Source organism: Mastigoproctus giganteus, chromosome 6, assembly GCF_048544385.1.
Source record: "Mastigoproctus giganteus isolate SK-2022 chromosome 6, ASM4854438v1, whole genome shotgun sequence".
Lineage (NCBI taxonomy): Eukaryota > Metazoa > Arthropoda > Arachnida > Uropygi > Thelyphonidae > Mastigoproctus > Mastigoproctus giganteus.
In genome coordinates, this window is record NC_143580.1 from 12,625,245 (window position 1) to 12,648,360 (window position 23,116).

Genomic DNA, 23,116 nt, shown 5'->3' on the forward strand with positions numbered 1-23,116 from the left:
AATTTCTACTGTATGCCTTTTCTATAGATACTTCTATGGGCACTGTTCTTCTGAATTGCTTCTATAACTCTCTCTCTCTCTCTCTCTCTCTCTCCCCCCCCCCCCAAAAAAAGCAGTTTGAACACGTGACAACCAGTCAACATCCTTTTACTGTCCAATTTCACACTCAGAACCAACTTTTCTTCTTCCTCATTTAGTCATTCAACTTTCGTTTTCTGAACAAGTTTCCTTCAAACGTATTTCCTGAAAATTACAATCTACGGAAATTCAAGTATAATGTTAACAAGTACCTTCTTTCATCTTCTCTACCTTCAGCCTGTTCAGCCTGTGCATGGCACTATGTACTGTACTATAGGTTATAATACCTCTCATGCATGTTTGGGGTTTTCATAAAAGAAAAACAACCCTATTACATGAGCTGAAAAAACATTGAGATATCATCAATTTGTGAGATTCAAAGAGAAAGTGAAGATTTGGTCAAACTAGAAAATGGGACATTGGCTTCACTACAAAGGAACAAATAATGGACAGTGTGGTGGAATTGTGTTCCTGATCAACGGACTAACAGATTTAACCACAAAAGTAGAAAGTATTAACGAAAGAATTTCTGGCTGTGCTGTTAAGCCAAATAGTCACTATTCTCTTCAAATTATTCAAGCTTATGCTCCTACAAGTAGTCATAGTGATGATGAATTTGAGGAATGTAATGAAGAGGTATTGCACCTTTACAAGCAGGATGACTACCACTAAAAATTTAATGGGAGATTTCAGTGCAAGGATTGGTAAGATCCAAAATGGGGAAGGGTGGGTCTGTCAGCCCATATAGAACTGGAAAAAGAAATGATAGGGGCAGTCTGCTAATTGAATTTTCAGAGGAACAAAATTTGTCCATCTTGAACTCCAAGAAAAAGGCCCAACAAAAATGGATGTGGAAAAGCCCCTTGGAAATACTAGTGAAATTGACTTCATACTGACAAACAGTAAAACAATATTCACTGGCTTCTCAGTCTTTAACCATTTTAATGTTGGAAGCAACCATCAGTTACTGAGAGCAAAAATCAAAATTTATTGCAAGAAAGAATGAAAGAAATTGGACAAGTCAACGGAAGTGAAGAAGATCGACACTAACTGACTATTGAAAAATCAAAACTTTCAACTAGAGCTATCCAATCATTTTCGTGCACTACAAGACCTTCCTGACATAGATATTTAAACCGATAATGACAAAGTCATTGAGGCTATTGTAGATACTGCCTATGCTCTGGCGCCTACCTTAAAACAAGGAAAACCAAAGAATATCAAAAGAAATAATTGCCATAATGAAAAAGTGATGAGAAATGAAGCAAAGTGGTAACTAAGAAACAAGGTAGAATATGTAGAAATGTGCAAGACTGTAAGAAAATACATAAAAGAAGAAATGTGTTAATCTCATTACAAGAACAGTAGAAGAAAATCAAGGGCTAAAGAAAACAAAGCAAAAAATGGTTACACAAAAGTGCCAGATGTTTGCCATGAAGTTTGAACATGGCACAACAACAAATACTAAAATGAGTGGAAGAATTTTATTTAAATTTTTAAAACGACTGGTTCCAATACCAATGCAGAAGTTGTACCTGAAATTTTGGTAGAAATAGAAGATGCAATAAAATTAATGAAAAATGGCAAAGCAGAAGGACTTGATAAAGTCACTGTTGAAAGCTGGAGGCCAGCCAGTATGTGAAGCTCTAGCCAAACTATTTTCAAAATGCCTTCTACTTAACAAAGTACCTGTAGCATGGAAAAATTCAGAAGCCATCCTACTGCACAAAAAAGGTGACAAGGTGGATTTAAAAACTACTGACCAATAAGCCTATTGCCAGTTGTCTACAAGGTTTTCACAAAGATACTTTCAAGGAAAATAGGCAAAATGCTTGATGCAGCAAAACAATCCAAAGAACATGCAGGTTTTAGAAGCGGCTTCAGTACAGTGGATCACATACAAACAGTGCAGCAAGTTATAGAGCAGCACAATGAATACAACCTTCCATTATGTATAGCCTTCGACTATGAAAAAGCATTAGACTCAGTCACAAAACAAGCAATAATCTACACCCTAATCAACCAGGGTGTAGACGGAGCTTATGTCAATATTTTCAATATAGAGATGCAACTGCATCAGTACAGGTCAACAATGATAAAATTGATATCAGCATAGATAAAGGTATACAACAAGGAGACACAATCTCCCCTGACACAATTTTCTGCCTATTTGGAAGAAATTTTGTGCAAGCTAAATTGGGATAATAAAGGACTGAAAATAAATGGAGATCAGTTATGATTTGCAGATGATATTCTCTTTGCCAATGATCTGGAAGAATTGCAACAAGACATTGAAGAACTGCAGAATGAAAGTAGTAAGTTTGGTTTGAAGATGAATATCAAGAAAACACAGGTTATGTTCAAATTTACCAGGCCCAAAAAAAAATTATGGTCAATGGACAAGAATTAAAAGTGGAAAGGTATGTTTACCTTGGACAAGAAATTTCAAGAGATGGAAACATTATGATGAAAATTCAGCGGCATATAAAATTGGGATGGCAAGCATTTGAAAAACTTAATATTGTCTTCAAGACAAATTTGCCACTCTTTCTCAAATGAAAAATTTTTGACCAATGTATTCTCCCTGCTGAATTCCAAAGCTTTACAAAGACTGAGGATCACACAGAGAAGTATGGAGTGCCAAATTTTGAACATAACCAAAAGAGATGCAAAAACATATGCATGGATAAAGCACTTCAAATGGAAATGGGCAGATCATATATCAAGAAGAACTGATGATAGGTGGCAAAACAAATTTTGGAATGGATGCCACTTTGCTCTAAATTCCCAAGAAAAAGACCAAAAAAAAAAATGAGGTGTATCAATGAAATTGTGAAATTTGCTGGTGTACAATGTGCAACAGAAAGCACAAGACTGCAGTTGCTGGAAACTTGTCACGGAGGCCTTCATCCTGCAGTGGATTGACAGTATCTGGAGATGATGATATGTGTAAAACAAATCAGATTCCTTCCATAAAATTCCTAAAATGGATCTTGTCCAAGAACCTTTTTAGCAGTCATTTATGCTTTTCTTACATCTTTTATGGCCTTTCCTTGCAAACTTGGATATCTTTATGGCAAAATTCATTTTATGCTAAAGAATACAATTAATTTCAGCATAAAGATAGAATGACAATTCTGTATATATTTTGTGGTTATTGAAAATATTAAGATTCCTGGATTTATAATACTCACAGAAAGAAACTTCATTCCCTCTATTTTCAATGAATGGAAATAGTGGGGATGGAAGAGGAATAAAAAGTAGTTTATGAACCTTATTGTTGACCAGCGGATGTTGTCATGTGTGACAACAGTGGTAACTGTTGTCACACATTCTATCAGATTTAATATTAAAAAGAAGTTGAATTTTAGATACTAGTTTTGCTGAACAATGTGTGTTATGGAAAAGATTGAAAAATACTCAGATATACTTTTTTTTATTATTAAAAGCAGAGAAAATTTGAATAAACTTAATAATTCATCATAGTTAGCACTCCTGCATAAATACAGGATTATTTTGAAATAACCTCTTTAAATTTCTGTATTTTTTTTTTTTCTATGCCAAAAAAAATAAAATAAAAATGTTTCTTTAAAGTTTTTTAACACAATGTAATTCTTCTTTTTAGGAAGATACAATGGCTCTGAAGGATTTTTTAGAAGAAGCTTCCATAATGAAAGAGATGAAACATCCTAATTTGGTTCAATTACTAGGTAAGCTTCTGACAATATGTAATTAGTAAAATGAATGGAAGCAGAATTTTCACTGTTTAAAGAATGTCAGAACTAGGGGCCATAAATTCAAATTACAGGGGAAGATCTTTAGACTCTATTGTAGGAAGCTTTCTTTTAGCTAGCAAGTCATTGATTACAAGTTGCTTCTGCAGGTAGTCGAGGCTGACAGTTTGGAAAAATTCAAGGGTCAACTGGATAGTTGATCATAGATAGCAGGAAAAATGGACCAATTAGATATTCACTAGTGATACCAGCCGAATCGTTCCTATGAAATTGTTGCAGATACTGAGACTGGGAAGTAATATGAGGATTTTCCTGTGCCCATTGGTGATTGTGTGAAAATTCGTAGTGGCATCTCTGGGCAATTGTGATTCATCTCGAAAAATGTATATGAGGCAATGGAGAAAAAGTTTCAATATAGTACTGCAGAAGCCTTTCTCAAAATGTGACTTTTGGATGAAAATCTTTTTGTGAGAGGGCCTGCACTGGTTGCATGTGGTATAGGTAGAATTGCTGCTCTTGAAGAATTTTCCATACAGTTAAATATGCAACATCTAATACTGCTGTTGCATTTCTTGTGTTAGCTCCAGAGTCCTTGATCATGTCCTCCACTTGTTTCTCTAAAGCAGGTGTTTGGAAAGTTCTCTTTCCTCCCCAATTTGCAGTAACAGGCAAAATGGATCCTGTCTCCCAAAAATGCCATTGAATGGCTACAAATTATCTTTGACCAGATGTTTGTGGAAAACTTTCCCAGTTAGAGACACTGAGCATCACTGCTGTTCCACAAATGAAATGAATATTTCCATTTCAACATTAAAGTACTGATTTGGTTGAGGGAAAAAAATAACATGTGGATTGAAAATAACAACCGAAATACTAATCCACTTACAGCTAACTTCATGACAACTGATAAACAAAACAACAACAACTTATTTTAAGAAAAATTGATGCACCCAGAAATATTTTGGTTAAGGATTTGAAATTTGGCTGGCAATTTCATCCTTTTCTGCGTGATTGCTTTCTGGAGCTGCATGTTTTACCCATTTGTGAATAAGCTCTTTCAGACTTCTCAAACTCAAATAGAATTTCTCGCTTTGAATAGAAAATCAGGATTAAATTTCATTAATTGCACCCTCATTAGTCTGAAATTTTTAAGCCCCTTAATGGTTTCTTTATTTTAGGGAAGTGGAAGAAGTCTGAAGGTTGGGAGAATAAGGTGGGTAGTAATCAGGTGTACATATTTTCAAAGGTACACCTGATTGCAAATTCCAATGTGAGATCAGGGAACTTTGCATTGTCAGCTAGGAGGCAGGCACCTTTGCATAGCTTCCTTTATCTTTTCAACTTGATTATGTGATGATGTTTTCAACTTAATGATATGATGATGTGGGTTTGATAAACATATTAGGAATATTTTAAACCAAGCAAAAAAAAAAAAAAAAAAAAAAATTGGCTTCATCAAATGGCAGACACAGATTTAAAGGTCCTCAGTTCTCCTATGCTCCTATTAAAGCAACTGTTCTCTCAATCTGGAGTTTATTGCTTCTATATGGAACCCACACTATACATATTTGATACAGCAAATAGAATCTCTGCAAATGAAATTCATCCACTACCTTTCCAGAAGTAATCCCATGTTCTACCCGAATCTCTGTTCTTGCTTCAAGCTTCAATCTTTGGAAACTCAGCAAACCATACTGAATCTAAAACTGTTGTAACATATCTTCACTGGTTCAACCTACCTGCCAGTTCTTCTATGCCATACCGAGCTACATACTCCAATAGTGGCTACTAGACAGAAGACTACATTCCACATCAGTAACTCAAGGTTAGAGATGTCTAAGAACTCCTTCTTAAAAGAACTATGGCACTTATGAGCAAGTATGATCTGGATATGGCTGTGGACAAGAAAGAGTTTCACAGAGCTATCTGGAGCAGATTGGATGGTTGACGGATGAGTTCAAGGTTTAAAGATGTCCTCATCAATTCTTGTGTGTGTGATTGATGTCTCCTGAAACTGCCTGCTCTTGGTGTGATTCTCTTCGTGATACTGGATTTTTGACATCATGAACACATTTTTTCCCCCTTGAATTGGATACTTTTCCTATTTGAAATGAACTATCATTGTATTTAGTGCGATGTTATTGTTCTTTGTATCTTCATGTATGTTTTTCTGTTCTGTTATACACTTTAACTGGGCACATGCCTGTTGTGTATATTATATGTTAATAAATAAATAAACTTGATAGTCCCTTCTAACTTTCCCAAGAGGTTTCTGTAATACTCCCCAGTGATGCTGCTGCCATTCTGGGAGATACTCTGTAAGGACAATAGTTTTAGATTCCCTGGAGCTTGATCTTGTTGGTAGACAATGAACCTTGGCTTTTTTGGGGATTTATGAACATGATTTTTTTCCATTGTTTGTTCATTTGTTTTGTTTCTGGGTCATAGTGATGTACCCCACATTCATCCATTGTCACATGGGTTAAAAAGCCAGCTTCTCCCTCTCTTTCTTTCTCCAAAGCTTCAACAAATGTGTGGAAAACTTTTCTGTAGAACTTTTGAGGAGGTATCAACAATCTCAGGACAGATCACGCGGATACCCTTGACACGTGCAGTAACTCATTCATTATAATGCAAACAGACCAATGACTAATGTTCATTTCATTCTCTATAAAGTTTAGAAACTAGAGAAGGGTGCAACATCCCAGACAGCGATAGAGTAAAGGACACCATCCTAAAGAAGATAAAACCAAAACTAGACAATCTCCAAATTTAAAGCATTCGCGACAAAGGGATAATATAATATTGGAAGCAGCCACTAAATCAGATCTACAACAGATCAAGTCTTGCGGCACAGCTAAAGATCTAACTCCCTTTGAAACCCCCAAACTCAGGGGACCAAGTTTAATTGTGTTTGATGTAGACGGCTCAATCTAAAAAGATGACCTGCTGGAGGAGGTGTATAACAGAAATCTCTTTGAATTCATAAGCAAGGAAGAAGTCCTTAAGGAGATGAAAATTCAATTTTCCACCAATAGAAGTGGAAAATTGAATTTTCATTTAATGGACAAGTTGAATCTAGATATTCTTCTTCTTCTCCTCCTCCTTCAGGAACCCTACTGCATCCGTGGAAGGGTGTCTGGTTACCCCCTGGCTTTCAGGAAAATCCAGATGACAAACCAATTGTGCCTCGCTGCTATCATCGACTGCAATCCAGACCTAGTAGTAACACAGATAGAATCACTTTGCACTCCCCACCTAGCTGGGGCTACAATAGAAGGCGGCTTCGGCCATATTGCGGTCTTAACAGCATACTTCTAATTTGGTACTGATCTCCCGCACATAGCTTGACTGGAACAAGTTCTTGTTCGAATCTGCTGCTATAGTGACATCAATGTTCTCCAGGAGGAGAACATTGATGTCACTATAGCAGCAGATTCGAATGCCTGGTTGACACAATGGTTCAACACTTCTACCAACGCAAGAGGAGACATGTTAGATGAATTCATTGCCTCATGTGGCCTTGAAATCATCAACAGACCAGGACAACCAACCACCTACTCGTTGGGAACTGGAGAATCTAACCTGGACATTACACTGACTACTTCTTCTCTTCGCAATAGACTCCTTCAATGGCAAGTGCATGACATGGCCACCACTAGCGACCATCGCCTCATCACCTACAGTGTCACCGATTCTGCCCTCCCTCATCAAGTGTCTATCCAGAATATTGTAAGATTTTCTGCTAAAGCAGCAAACTGGAACCAGTTTGACAATGTAGTTCAAGTTGTTCTTCATGACCCAGCTAGCAATTCCTACCAATCAATGAACAGTGTGCAGAAAACAGACTTTGTGCAGAGTCTGTTTCTCAAAGCTTCAGAAACTTCCATGAAAAAATGTTCTAGGAACCCAAGATCTGTGTACCATGGTGGTTGCAGGACCTCATTAACCTGCACAATTCTCTGAAGCATGCTTGCAAAGAGTACCAACACAAGTGAAGGACTGAACCCGCTCACATCGTAGAACAGTATAGAGACCAATTCAAAGCAGTCCACTGTGAATATACTAACAAAATTTACCACGCCAAGCAGAGTTCCTGGCATTCCCTTGTCGAGACTGAGGGGAACCGGCAGGGCTTTTTTTTTGTAAAAAAAAAATAGGTGCCAGTACTCATTCTTTGCTATCAGGAAAAATTGAAAATTAAAAGGACATGAAAAGTACTCTAAAAAATTATTTCCGACAGGTGGTCAGATAGGTTTCACCAGGTACTCCTAAGTTGTAGAATGGTAATCCCTTTAGCACTCTTAATTCTTGCTTAGCAACAGCACTAATTTCCTAAATTGGCTGAAGGCCAGAAGTGCGAACAGTTAAGTCTCTCCTAAGCCATTCGTTATACGAAAGTTTTCTTTGCTCAACTGAAACTATTTTAAATGTAATTTCCAAGGGGATTCAAAAAAAAATTTGCTTTAAAAGGAGTTCGTTAAACAGGGGTCCAACAGAGTCATTTAGAATTCTAAAAATGGTTATAAAGTTTTATATAGAAGATATTCTTAACAATAGACGGTGAGATGCAAATTTAGTTAAATAACTTGAAGCTTATTTTAAAAGTAGGTAAACATGAGAAAAAATTTACAGAATATTACAAATTTCAAAGTGTACAGCATCCAAATGTCACATGTCACTGTTAATAAAGGTGCCAGTACGCCGTACTGTTGTGTACCGTCTCAAAAAAAGTACTGGGAACCGGAATCCGTGAGGTTTAGTCCACAAACTCGTGAGGAATAAGCTGGGATCCATGGATGTCGTAAACTCTGTCTGCTTTGATGACTCATCTGAGACTACACACTGGGAAGATAGAATCAACCAGATTTTGGATGAACTAATATATCAGGACAACACCAACTCTGACACTGATATCTACAGGAAGACTGCAGCATAAAATTCCAGCTTCCAGCCAGACATTATGGAGGAACCATTCACAGAGGAGGAAGTCAATGCAGCAATTAAAAAAATCAAAAAAGGTAAAGCTCCTGTTCTGGATTTTATTGAAGGCGAGACTGTGCAAGCAATGTCTCTGGGCCATAGCTCCAATGAAACTTCTTCAGCTCTTCAACACCTGTCTGAGTGAGGGCAACTTTCCATCACGTTGGAAGCATGCTAACCTGAGGCTCTTAGCTAAGGATCCCACAAGTACCTCCAAGGCATACCGTCCGATTGCGCTGCTTCCCATTCTCGGCAAGATTTTTGAGAGACTGCTGCTCTCCCGCTTCCAACCCCGATATTAAGCCAATGCTTTGGCATTCTCGCTTCAATTTCGATTCAAACAAGGGTGTTCCACAATTAATGCTCTATCTAAAACCCTCAAAGTGGCAGAACATTTGGATGCAACTTATGTATTTGCAGTCTTAGTTGGCTTCAAAGGAACTTTTGACACAGTGTGGTGGCTGGGTGTTCTTCAGAGGGCCAGAGTCTCTAACTGTACCTGGAATTTCTACACTGCCTCAAAAGCTACTTCTCTAACCGCAAGGTCAGCATCAAAACAAAATATCCCTGTATCACCCGACATCTAACCTGAGGCTGTCCCCAGGGCTCCATCCTGGGCCAGCTGTCTGGAATATGATACTCGATGATTGGCTCCTGAGGGGCTGCCACACACTACTCAGCTTTCCTATGCCGATGGCATGATTATCATCGTCGAGGGCCCCACCCGTGCCTCCATAGGAAACCCAGGCTGCAGTTGTTCTCTCTGCTCTGTCTGTGTGGGCCATGGAAAATAAACTCTGTCTCCACTGAGAAGAAAGGCAAACTGGACTTCTCCAGACCTACTACCATACGTTTTAATGACTGCCCACTGAAAAACTACCTAGGAGTAATTTTGGATGACAGGAGAACTTTCATCCCCCATATCCAAGCTATCAAAGAAAAGATACTGCAGCTCACATATGGAGCTGCAGTATGATACCACCAAATGACTATAGTGCATGCACAATGTCAAATTCAGCAAATTCAACGACTTATGCTACTACAAATGACCCGCACATGTAGAACATTAACTGCCGCCCTACAGGTACTAACAAGCTGCCTCCCCTTGGACCTCCACGTCGCTTTTATCGGACTCTCTCATGCTATTAAGAAGAATAAGGAAGCAGAATTCTTTGCTATTCAAACCTGTACTGATATCAAACAGGAACATGAACGTGTGTGGCTAGAATTGATAAACCTATGGCAAACCCACTGTAATAACTCCACAACTGGTGCAACTACTGAGGTAACCTACATCAACAAACATGTTCCACTTGGTTCTTCGCTAATGTCTATGCTTCCATCCTATTAACTGACTATGGGTCCTTCAAGAGACGCTTTCTAGAGTTTGGCCTAGTCGAAGAGGCCCTCTGTACCTGCAGAGAACCTGAAGACTGGGACCACGTGATGCACTCATGTAATATATACTTAGACCTAAGAACCCAACTACTCCTAGACCTCTACACTACATCACTTCGGCCAGAAACCAAGTTATTGGAATCTAACGAGGTCTTTTGTCGTCGCTGACATCACCTGCAACTCCCTAACACTACTCCTGGATAACCTCCTCCACACAGCAACTGATACCCAGCACCGGAAACTTCCAGTCATGAAACTGCAAATTGCGGCCAGCCTTGCCAATGCCGCTCCGTGATTCTCCTTGTGAGGATCCCGGACTCTTTAATTTGAACTTTACCCTACTTCTCTTCTCCCTACCCACAGTCCTCCAGGATTCCCACAACTGCACCTAGTAGTCTTCCTGCTCCTTTTCACCTGGGGGGGGGGATGTCTACGCTCTGTCATCCCCTGCTGTCTTCACTTTCCTGTCTCTTCTCTGCTCTTTCCTTGGCCCCATCCCCACTCTTGCTCCTGCAGGAGTGTGGATGGCCCGTCAGATGTCTTTTTACTCCCTGGTCTGGCTCCTCGTGCCAGTGGATGGATGCTGGGAGGCTCCTTCCTGGTGATCACACCTCCCAGTAGAGGTTGTCACAGACATTCTCTCAGATATGCCAGACAAGCTGTTCTTGCTACCTGGGAGTCTAAAACGCTGATGGAACTGATATTCGGGTGACACTTAAGTCAAGTGGACTCAATTTCGACGAAATCCGGACAGTCTATGACAGGCAAATCCTCTGCTTGCGCCTTCACGATGGTGGGACTGTTAGTAATCCTGGGTATAACCTTCATGTACAAGTACATGGTGGGTGACCACCCAGGTGTGAACCAACGTAAGCAGGGGTTGAGGTGTGGCACCCACACCACATGGAGGAACGCCGCCCCTCTATGTTACCAGGCAGTACTAGGTGGTAGATGACTCTCATCAACCGGTGAAATACCACCACTTTGCTTATTGGAGGCTTGAAGTGGTGGAACCCATGTTTAGTCTCTAGAGCTAAGTTCCGGCGAACCCTTCCCTATCTCTTCCATCATGCAGTATGATTGATGATTTTTGAGGTTATGATGAATGTCGTGGCGAGATCCAATATTCCTTACATTTCGAGGGTACAGCTCTAAAACGGTGTTCGCAGGCTGGCCGCTAGATAGTACACCGGACCAAACCTATTGGTAACTCTCTAGGAGGCTTCTGGATCAGCTAGTGTATAATCTTGCTACCTCTACTCTGCAGATAGTGACTGGAGGGAGTCCGAGTAGTGTGTATGCGGGGAGCATTGTCGAGGCCACGTTATGTCAAGGATCTGGATATATTCTTACCACATGTACGCCATATCCAAAAATTTCATTACTTCATACAGCATGTCCCACCCACTTTTTCTTACTATTGAATACACCATGAATTGTCAAAATAATAGAGCAAGCTTATCTGCGAAAAGATCTAAACCTCCCAAGGACTTCCTAATTCATTTCACAAATATACGTGGTCTCAATTCCAATTTCAATGATGTCCATTTCCACTTGCAGTCTTCCAAACCCCATGTACTTTTTCTGACTGAATCTCAGTTATCAGTTGATTCAACTACTGCTCATCTCAGATGTCCAAATTATTCGCTGTATGATTCCTTTCACCTCAAAGGCGGTACTTGTGCATATGTCCATTCTGATATTCCCTGTCAGAGACTTGGCAATTTGGAATCTCCTCTCTTTGATCTTCTCTGGCTTAAAATCTCTCTACCTCATTGTGTAAAATTCATCTGTTGTCTCTATCGTTCTCCCAACTCCACTAATCACTTGGAGCTCTTTGACTTCCTCTCTTTGTAGCTTGACTTTCTACAGTCCAACTTTCCTAACAGTGAGGTAATTTTCCTTTGCGATTTTAATGTTCACAACTCCAGCTGGCTTCCGTTTTCCAGTCACACCGACCCAGCTGGTCGGGATGCTGAGGCTTTTGCAATTACTAATGACCTAGCACAGATTGTTCATTTACCTACAAGAATACCGGACAATCCTAATCATACAGCCAATACGCTTGATCTTTTTCTCACAAACAACCCTTCTAAGTAAACAGTCGTAGCGAGAGGTCCTTTAGGCACTTCAGATCACAACTTGGTGATTGTCTCTTCTCCAATGGAACCTTTATCTCATGGCTATTCCCAACCTCGTATTGTTTGGCATTACAAGAATGCAAAATGGGATGACCTGCGAGACTTCTTTTCTTTGGTCTGATTACTGTTTCAAAACTTCTGATGTCAACGTTTGCTCAGATCGTGTCAGTGAAATTATTCTTGCAGGAATGGAATCCTTTATCCCACACTCCACTTTAAAATCTCGTCCTTTATCTAAACCTTGGTTTTCCAATAAATGTGCAAGGCTGTCCAAGAGAAAAATGTTGCATATCGTAATTGGCTTGTTTCTAATTCTTCAGTTTCATTTTCTGCCTACACCAAAGCTCGCAACAATTGTAAAGCAGTTATTAATCAGTCCAAACTAGAGTTTGAACAGGCTAAGAGTAGAAAACTTGCTTCTTGCCCTAATGGTAGCCGAGCATTCTGGTCTCTTGCCAAAGCTGTTGGCCGCAACTTTTGCCCATCTCTGCTCCCACCTCTGTCCAAACCAGATGGTTCTGTTGTCACTTCAGCCAAGGATAAAGCTGACCTGCTAGCATCCCATTTTCTTCGAGCTCATGTATTAATGATCTTGGTAAAACACCTCCCACCATTCCTAACACGCTCCATTCAATGCCTCCTGTGGTCTTCCGTCAAAAGGATATCAGAAGGATTTTGATGAATCTTGATGCTAAGAAAGCTCCAGGTCCTGATGGTATTTCTCCACTTGTTTTCAAAACCTGTGCTCCTGAACTTACTCCTATTCTTTGCCGCCGTTTTTCACTTTCTTATTCGAAAGGTGTTTTTCCTTCTGCTTGGAAATTTGCTCAAACCCAGCCAGTTCCTAAAAAGGGTGACAAATCCCTCCCATCCAATTATCGTCCCATTGCAATTACTTCTACTCTTTCTAAAGTAATGGAGAAATCAATTAACCGCCAACTCTTAAACTACCTAGAAACCTTCCGTCTGATCAACGATCGCCAGTATGGATTCCGTCAGTGTCGATCCACTGGTGATATTCTGGCTTATGTTACCCATTTATGGACTAATTCAATGGAAAGCTTCGGTGAAACACAAGTAGTTGACATCTCAAAGGCTTTTGATTGTGTTTGGCATAAAGGTCTTCTAAACAAGCTTCCATCTTATGGTTTGCCAACTGTTTTTAGTAATTGGTTATCCAGTTTTCTCTCTGATCGCTCACTGAGGGTGATGGTAGATGGCTCTCTGTCTTCTAATTTTTCCACTAATGCTGGTGTCCCCCAAGGTTCAGTTCTTTCCCCCACTCTTTTCCTCTTGAATGTCAGTTACCTTCTTCCATTGACTGGAAATCCTATCCATAGTTTTGCCGATGATAGCACATTGCATTCAACTTTCCATTTTGAGAAACCTTGTCCAGCTCAATCAGCTTCAAGTTCTCAAAAATCTGCTGCCAATTCCTTAAATGCCGATCTTCAGGTAATTCTCCAGTGGGGCAAAGACAACTTAGTTGATTTCAACCGTTCTAAAACTCAGTCTTGTCTTATATCTCGCAAAAAGGATTCTTCTGCTCCTATGCTTATCTTTAGTGACACTCCGATTTCTAGGCAAAATGATATATCTCTTTTGGGGATTACCCTGACTTCTAATCTCTCTTGGCACAAGCACATTACAAATATTGCTTCCTCTGCATCTAAAAAACTTGGTTTTCTCTTTCGCTCTCGGCGTTACTTTTCTTCCAAACAGCTGCTCACTCTGTATAAATCGCAAATCCGCCCTGCCATGGAATATTGTTCCCACATCTGGGGTGGTGCCCCCAAAACCTCTCTCAGGCTTCTTGATTCCATTCAGAAGAGGGCAGTTAGGTTAATTAATGATTCATCTCTAACAGAGTCTCTCCACTCGCTTTCTCATAGACGCACTGTTTCTGCTGCATGTCTCTTCTACAGATACTTCCATGGGCACTGTTCTTCTGAACTGGCTTCTGTAATTCCCGCTCTCTCTTGCAAAACAGTCCAAACACGTGCCGCCACCAGCCAACATCCATTTACTGTCCAACTTCAAACCCACAGAACCAACTTTTCATCTTCCTCATTTATTCATTCAACTGCCGTTTTCTGGAATAACCTTCCTTCATACGTATTTCCTGAAAATTACAATCTACAGAAAGGCGCCTCCGTAGCCAGGTGGGAAGGAGCAGCAGTGCATAGCACACGCTTCTTGATTAGACCGGGGTTCGAGCCCGTCACCACCAAATACGGAGCATGCGGAAAGGTCAGGGAATGACCACCGCATATCCCGGAGCAATATGGCCTTAGTTGCTAATGCTTTTAAAAACCAAATAACAACAATAACAACAACAACAATCTACAGAAGTTCAAGTCCAATATCAACAAATATCTTCTTTTGTCTTCTCAACCTACAATCCAAGCACAGTACTAAGTACTATAGGTTCTAATACCTCTCGTGTTTGGAGTTCTCATAAAAAAAAATGAAGAGGCCAGTCAAACAACACATTACTCACTCAACCCACACTGACTGGCTTTGCAATGTTAACAGAGTACTTAACGTGGATTTGCGGGAAACCACGGGAACTGCATAACAATAACACTGTATCCACTAGTCACAAGTCTGTATTGATTCTCGACCTAATTTGCTTAGATCGTAGTGTAATCATATGTCCGTCTTCAAGGACTACCTGTTCCACTTTAGCCACAATGACAGGGTCTGCAGCTGAGATAGGTCTTCCTTCTCTTGGATCATAGTGTACATTGTTTTGCTCACACTTGAACTGTCTTTTCCAATTTTTCATAGTTCATATGATGGGCGATACTCCCAATATACATCTATCTCGGCATGCATTTATTTTGCTTTTCCTTGCAAATGATGAAGAAATTTTATGATGGATCAGTCCTCAACCTTCTCCAGCATACTACCTTTCGATTTATAGACAAGGGTAAATACTTATTGAAATGCTTACTGTGTCTGTATGAACTTTTTTTCAGCTTTATGCTTAGTAGAACATGCTCTCAAAGTTTAATGAGTCCTTTTCATAAACATCCTTGTATATTGTTCAGAATTTGTCTGAAGGTGGGGCAGGGAGGAGTCACTTTGTGCAATTGTACCTAAGTTTGGGAATTGTTAATTGTGATTATGTATGGTTTTTTTATATAGGTTTTTTTCTTTTTTTTTTTTTTTCTTTTATATGGTAGGAAGAAATGTGAAATTGCACCCATGCCAATTTGATGATTTTTAATTGTCTTCTCTTTAGGTGTCTGCACAAGAGAACCCCCATTTTACATAATTACAGAGTTTATGCCTCATGGAAATTTACTGGACTTCTTAAGAAACACCACCCGTGATAATATTAGTGCTGTAGTTTTAATGTATATGGCCACACAGATAGCCTCTGCTATGTCATATCTTGAATCCCGTAATTTTATTCACAGGTAAGTAATAAGCAAAGGTCTCTCTCTCTCTCTCTCTCTCTCTCTCTCTCTCTCTCTCTCTCTCTCTCTCTCTCTGCCCAGTACTTGTAATAGAGAAATTTAATGTAAGGTTTATAAACGGGACTGTTCACAAATTAATAAGACAAGTGTATATTCAGAAGGATGTTAAATTTAATCAACAAAATCTACATTTTCTATCTTGAAATACAACACTTAATGGGATGAGTGTTGTATTTCAAGATGCTTGTAACCTGTACTTGGTTATCACACCAAACTGATTCAAAGTAAGTTTTACACTTATATTTGGAGTGATATGGTTTCAAATCCCAGCAGAATAAAGGCATTGTCAATCAAGGCTATAGTTAGCAAATTTCAGGCAGAGGAAGCTGGGTTTCCCATTGAATTATTACAAGTTTTTCAGACTCAATCACATGTAGATGTCCTTGAACATACCCTTCTGCATTCATAATATACGTTAAATCAGACGAGGTGAAATCATAATAATGATATTATTATTATTAATAATATATAATTTTTATAATGTATAACAATAATATGGGGCACAATTAGTCCAGTGTGATGAACCACCAATGCGATGATCCAGAGTTTGAAACTTGCTGCAAAAAAAATAATAAATAAATAATGATAATAATAATGGAAGATGCCAGATAGACTTCTGCGTTTTTAATAAACTTAAAATTACAAATATTTTTTTCAGACACAAGAATATCCATAAATTCACATGGGAAGCAAGAAACACAAAGTCTATAATAGATTATATTATCACTAATGAAAATTTAAATGACAAAATTATAAACACTAGAGTATTCAGAGGCAGTGAAATTGACAGTGCTCACTACCTAGTAGAAAGCACTTTCAAAATAAAAAGAAATTATCTTAATAAAAAGAAGAAAATACCAACAAAAACTACTAAGAAATTAAAAATACATTTGTTGGAAGACGAAACACTAAATTCCTGTATGAAAGTCGATTGAAAGATTAACTCAAATCAGATGAAAGTGATAATGTTGAGGAAATCTGGTCAATGAAAAAAATCAATTCTGGGAGCTGCTGAAGAAAGTCTTGGATATAAATCTATAAAAAATAAAAAACTGGCTAAGAACTTGGAATGAAGAATTGAAACAAACAATCAATGAGAAAAAAAAGACCTATAAACTGTTCCTACAAACTAAAGACCTACATCTACACATAAAATATAAAAAGCTTCGAGCAGAAGTCAGAAAACTAACCAGAAGAATCCGACAAGATGACTGGGATAAATTTGTTAAATCTTTAGAACATGATATCACAGGCCCACAGAGAAGAGGATTTAAAATTTTTAAGAAATTACAACTAGACACAAATGATCAAATAAAAACCAACTCCATCTCCCAAGCAGAATGGAAGCAACACTATTCCAAACTATGGTATAACCCAGGCACTAGGGAATTGGAAGATGAATCTGTGATAACCAAAGATGAAGAAAAAAATATAACAATGGAAGAACTAGAGTTAATATTACAAAAATCAAAAAACCGAAAAAGCCCAGGCATAGACAATTTGAATGTAGAACTATTTAAATATGGGAACACCTTACTAAAAAATGCACTACTAAAATTATTTAACATTATATGGCAGAAGTAACAGATACCCAAAGATTGGGAAACAGGAATAGTAATCAATTTACGCAAAAAAAGCTCCAGAAATAACCCTAACAACTACAGAGGGATAACACTGCTGTCAACTGCTGCAAAGCTATACTCTAATATATTAAAGAATAAACTTAATAAATACAGTGAATAATTCTTAGAAGAAGAACAATGTGGGTTCAGAAAAGGGAGAAGCACAATAGATGCCATTTTCTCACTATAACAAATTTTGGAGAAAAGAAGAGAATTCAATCTACCAACATTTCTGCTCTTTATTGATTATGAAAAAACATATGACAATGTAAACCGGGAAAAACTTTGGCAGATTCTACGTTAAGAAAATATCCCAACCCAACTCCGGAAAGCGATCCAAAGCCTATATAAAAACTCAAAAGTCTCTATAAAATATTCTAATGGCCAACTATCAGACCCAGTTAACACCAATAAAGGAGTGAAACAAGGATGTGGACTATCACCAAATTTATTTAATATCTACATCAATAAAATTCTTAAAGAATGGAAACAAACAAATAACAATGGAATACAGTTGAACAACAGGAATAAAATCCAAACTATATTATATGCTGATGATAAAGTTATAATTGCAAAATCCGAAGGTGAACTACAGATAGCAGCAAATGAACTTAATGAAATAGGTAAAAAGTACGAGATGAAAATCTCCACCACAAAAACAAAATCAATGGGATTATGTGGAAAAAACATACAAAGAGTCAAAATTGTTATTGATGATAAAATAATAGAACAAATATCTGACTTCACCTATTTGGGAAATTTAATATCAAATGAAGGGAAAGACATCCACACTAAACTACAAAAATATAATAAAATGAATGGAACGATTAAATGCCACTTCGGAAAACAAATGACAACTGAAACAAAATTACGACTGCGCAACATCACTTCAAAACCAGCCCTCTTCTACAGCTGTGAGACTTGGGTCATAAATAAGAAATATGCGCACAAACTAGAAGCAGCACAGAGATTTTTAAGACTATTATTGGGCTTTACAAGACTAGACCACCAAAGAAATTTAGATATCCACGAGAAATTAAAAGTAGATAACATAGTAAATGACATAAAACGGTATCAGGAAAAATGGATCAGCCACATAGAAAGCATGTACCCAGACCGGATCCCAAAATTAGTCTTTAACTACAAACCTACAGGCAAGAGAGAGATGTTGGTCGACCAAGACAACGATGGTGAGATCAAGACCACCTCCAAGAGCTACAATGGAACAGGTCTTAAAAGACCTAAGCTGGACCAAGTTCATGATGATAATAAATGAAAATAAAAATGCAAAACTTGCTTCATAGGACCTATTCCCCAAGGTCAAAGTGACGACCAAAGAAAAATGTGTTACAATCTGTTGTCACTCTCAGTAACTACTACCTGCCACTGGATGCAAAAGCCAGAGCTAAACAGGTCCACCTCCATAGCTGGATGAAGAGAAGTAGAAATACTGACCACAAGTAGAGGGATCGGCTTGAAGAGTCAGAGTCTCCCAAGAAAGACAATGGAATAAATGGTGCTGTTTCCCCTGTATGGCTACCACAATGAAAAGGCAAGACCATCCAGCCCAACCAACTGGAAGTGTTTCCTGTGCAACTGTGCTAGTGATGACCACCCAGGAAAAAAGAAAAAGCCAATGCATGAAGTGGAGCAGCAAGATGAATAAGTTTATTATGCAAGCATACTATGATGTAACCAATTAGAGACTGAAATGACAATATATAAAATGAAACTACACACTAAGTGATTGAAATGGTTTCCAACTGTTCTGGTCACCGAACAGTGGATAGCAGACCAGAGATGACCATCGTCACGAAGAACCTTAATATCTCCCGCATTCTTGGAAAAAAATCAAGCAGGATGTGAGCAACAAAGAATACTTACACAGTTGAACCAGAACTAGAGGAGGAATAGCAAGTACAACCCACAACAGTCAAAGTGGAAACAGATAAGGTTCTGCTATCAAGAATGAATATAAGAAGAGTGGAAGAAGTACCTGGCAGAATGAGGGAATGGCCTAACAAAATCCTGATGCAAGTTACAGGCCACCTCAGTCTGAATAATACTGAATTATCTAAACAATAATGAAATAACATCTGCATGGTCATTTACTGTTCTGCTGTAGCAGCCACCAGGATGAATGGAAGAGAAACCAGAGATCAGGAAAAAACAAAGAACCACAAACCTTGGAAAGAAGCCTACAGCAGAAGATAGAAGAATTAAGAGTAAAGATAGGTCAACTTGCCCAGTAACAACAGGGTAACAGAAGTAATAAGCTGATCGGAAAAGTGAAGACCATCCTCAAGAAAGACAACATCCACAGCAAAAAACAAGACCTATACAAATATACGTTAGCAGACAAAAAAAAAAAAAAAACAAATAAAACAGACCAATCAGAGGATTGAAGAATATCCGGACACTCTCAGGCAGAATCCCTGTACACTCAGCAAGGGATTTCGGTGATACAGGGAGAGTGTCCAGAGGAAAACGGACAACCAGGTATTTGATGAAACCAGACAGCCTTCTACAGGAACATTGGCCAATTAGGAGGGCAGTGTATCCCCCAACCAGAAGGCACCCAAGGAGTTCTGGAGCAGCAGTTAGCCATAGCAGCCATTTCCCCTGGGTAGCCATGCACCCTCAATCAGGAAGTCCCACAGCTGGCAAACTCCAGAAATAGATAACATCCATAACTACTGGTACAAGAAGTTCACACACACACACACACACACACACACACACACACACACACACACACACACACACACACACACACACACACACACACACACAGCAGTTCACCGAGGCACAATCTCAGAGTCCTGATTCAAGAAATTGCCTATCTTAAAGCTAAGGACAAAGACACCACAAACCCGGTGAAGTACAGACCTGTCTCCCAACAATATGCAAGATCCTGACCAGCATAAAGGTATCTGACCATTCAGAGAGCCAGAACATCATGGCCAAGCAGCAGAAGGGATGTAAGCAGATGAGCAAAGGATGCAAGGAGCAATTAACCATTAATGTCACAGTTACGGAGCAAGCCTACAAGGAGCACTGCAGCCTGTACATGGTCTGCATTCACTACCACAAGAACTTTGACTACGTTTCCCATAGTTGGCTGAGGATCTACACAGTCAACCTGACACTGACACTCTTCCTAGAAGCAAGTATGGTGAAGTGGAGGACCTCCATCAAAGTCAAGAACATCATGACTAGACCAATCCTCATCAAAAGAGGAATCTTCCAGAGAGATGCCCTGAGTCCACTATGGGTTCTGTCTAGCACTCAACCCACTATCCACTGTGCTTAACAACAGCAAGTATGGATATATCCTTAGAGAAGAGAGGAAGAACCTATACACCCTCTCTCTCACTTGATGTACAAGGATGACATTAAATGGCTACCAAGAATTAACTCCAATAGCTACTTCAGATCACTGAAGAGTTCAGCACTGACATTAAGATGCAATTTGGCCTAAACAAATGCAAAACCCATGGCTTGGTCAGGGAAACTCAGTAGGCTGAAGACCAGTGAAGAGATTGAAGCCATGTCAGAGGGTCTCTCTCTCTCTCTCTCTTCTCCCCCCCCCCCCCCCGTCAATCCTTTTTTTTTTTTTTTTTTTTTTTTGAGTACCATGTGAACCGGTGTACTGTGACCAAAGTAGTTGATGCACCAAAGAAAAGAAAAAAAAAAATCAATTATGACGGCCCTCAAAACACTTGTTACAAGCCATGATTTGACAATACCCTTCATGGTCTTGATGTATATCTCATTTGATTGAAATTGTCCACCCCATGATCTTCCTTCAATCTCGGAAAGAGCCAAACCTGGATTGTTGGAGGATGTACAATTTTGATTTTTCTTTTTCCCAAAAAATCAACATACACTGTGTGGCTATTAAATAATGAGACTGTTCAATGAAATATTTTGTACCTTATAAGTTATCCTGTTCAAAATCATTGCCTTGGGCTGGCACACACTATTCCATACATTCCTTTCAAGCACAGAAACGTTTCTGGAAGTCATCTTCTGTAAGCCATTTTTTTTCTCAATGTCTTCAATGGACTGAAAATGGGTTCCCTTAAGTACATTTTTCAGCTTAGGGAAGAGAAAAAAAAAATCACATGTGGTCTGGCAAGCAGGGTGTATGATCACACACAGGGGTTTATTTGTTTTTGTCCAGAAACTGGCAAACAGAGAGTGCATTCTCTTGATGGTGCATCCAACCATCTTTCCACAATTCAGGTCTTTTCCTGAATTGTGGAATATTTTCATACAGCCTTGTCAGAACTTCAATGTAGTATGTTTGATTGACAGTAATTTGGTGGGACATATTTAGCCTTAATAATTCCTTTAATATCAGAGAAAACAAGATGCAGTTTTGATTTTTTTTGGTCTGTGGGAATGTTTTGTCTTCCATTGCATTTACTCTTTTAGTTTCTGTGTCAAACTGGAGCAGCCAATTTTCATCACAAGTAATTACAGTACTCAGGAAGCCCTGGACTTTAATTTTAATTATCCCCCCCCCCCCAACATTTTACAAAATTTGGAGTCTTCTTATTCTTTGATCTTCATTCAAAATTTTTGGCACTGTCTTGGAGCACCCTTTTCTCATGCTTAACTTTTCAGTGAAAATTTGTCTAACTGTTTCTTTGTCCATATTGAGTTCTGTTACAACCATTGTAATGATTAAACAATGATCACTTCTAATCAGCGTCCTTACCCAGTCCACATTTTCATCAGTTTTCATGGATAGCGGCCTAGTTGTTCATCGTCTTCCACATTCTCTCTTCCTTCGAAAAATGTTTTATTGCCATTCAAACATGTGAGCTCTTCATGTAGTATCATCCTCATAAAATTAATAACAGCTCATAATTTTCAGGTGATGTTTTCTTTAGTTTTGTTAAAAAATTGGCATCGATTCATTGTTCATTTCTTTTGTCTGTCAGTTTCTGGTGAAATGCAAAAACATAAGGTGAGGAAAACTATCTCACTGCAAAGTGAATGAGCATATTGGAATGTGACTTGGCAGGCAACTAGGGAAAGGTTCAAGGTCAATTGCTGTATCTGTATTTTCTCAGGTGGTGCTTGGTGTGTAGTGGTTGCATGCACAGTCTCCTTATTTAATAACCACACCTTGTAATACATGCAGGATGTGAATGATGGAGATTCTCTTTGTTGTTTCCCATTTTTTTCTTTTAATAATTGCTGCTCAAGCAATAATTGGGGTTTTTATCATTCCACTATTTGGGACAGTATATATGTATATATATATATATATATATATATGTATATATATATATATATATATATATATATATATATAAAATCTGGCTAAGGTAAAGAAAGTTAGCATGAGAACCACTGGCAACTTTTATTGGTCAAAAGCATTTCCTGGTACTGCAGCTTCTCCCTGCATTCTCGGTAAACAGATGGTGCGTGTTATCGGTAGTGGCAGTACAGGTCGATAACGATGTATTGATTAGTTTTTTCTTATTATTAAAAGCAGATTATCGGAGTTCATGAGTGGGCTGAAATTTATTATGGGTACACCTTCCAGACCGCCTCAGTCTTAGGGTGTTTATCCCCCCCACCCGCTGTTTTAACCCGATACGAAAACGACTTCTATGGACAGTGTATGTTATTGGTAGTTGCAATAGAAGTTATTTTCC

The 23,116-nt window shown here is 38.8% G+C and overlaps 1 protein-coding gene across 1 annotated transcript in view; it reads left to right on the forward strand.

The window, feature by feature from the left end:
* Window positions 1–23,116, forward strand: part of LOC150083920 (uncharacterized) — a 259,821-nt gene that overhangs the window by 191,387 nt on the left and 45,318 nt on the right. Inside the window, 2 exon segments of the mRNA XM_090375830.1 lie at window positions 3,704–3,788; window positions 15,582–15,759. Of these exon segments, the coding sequence (XP_090231956.1) occupies window positions 3,704–3,788; window positions 15,582–15,759 (263 nt within the window).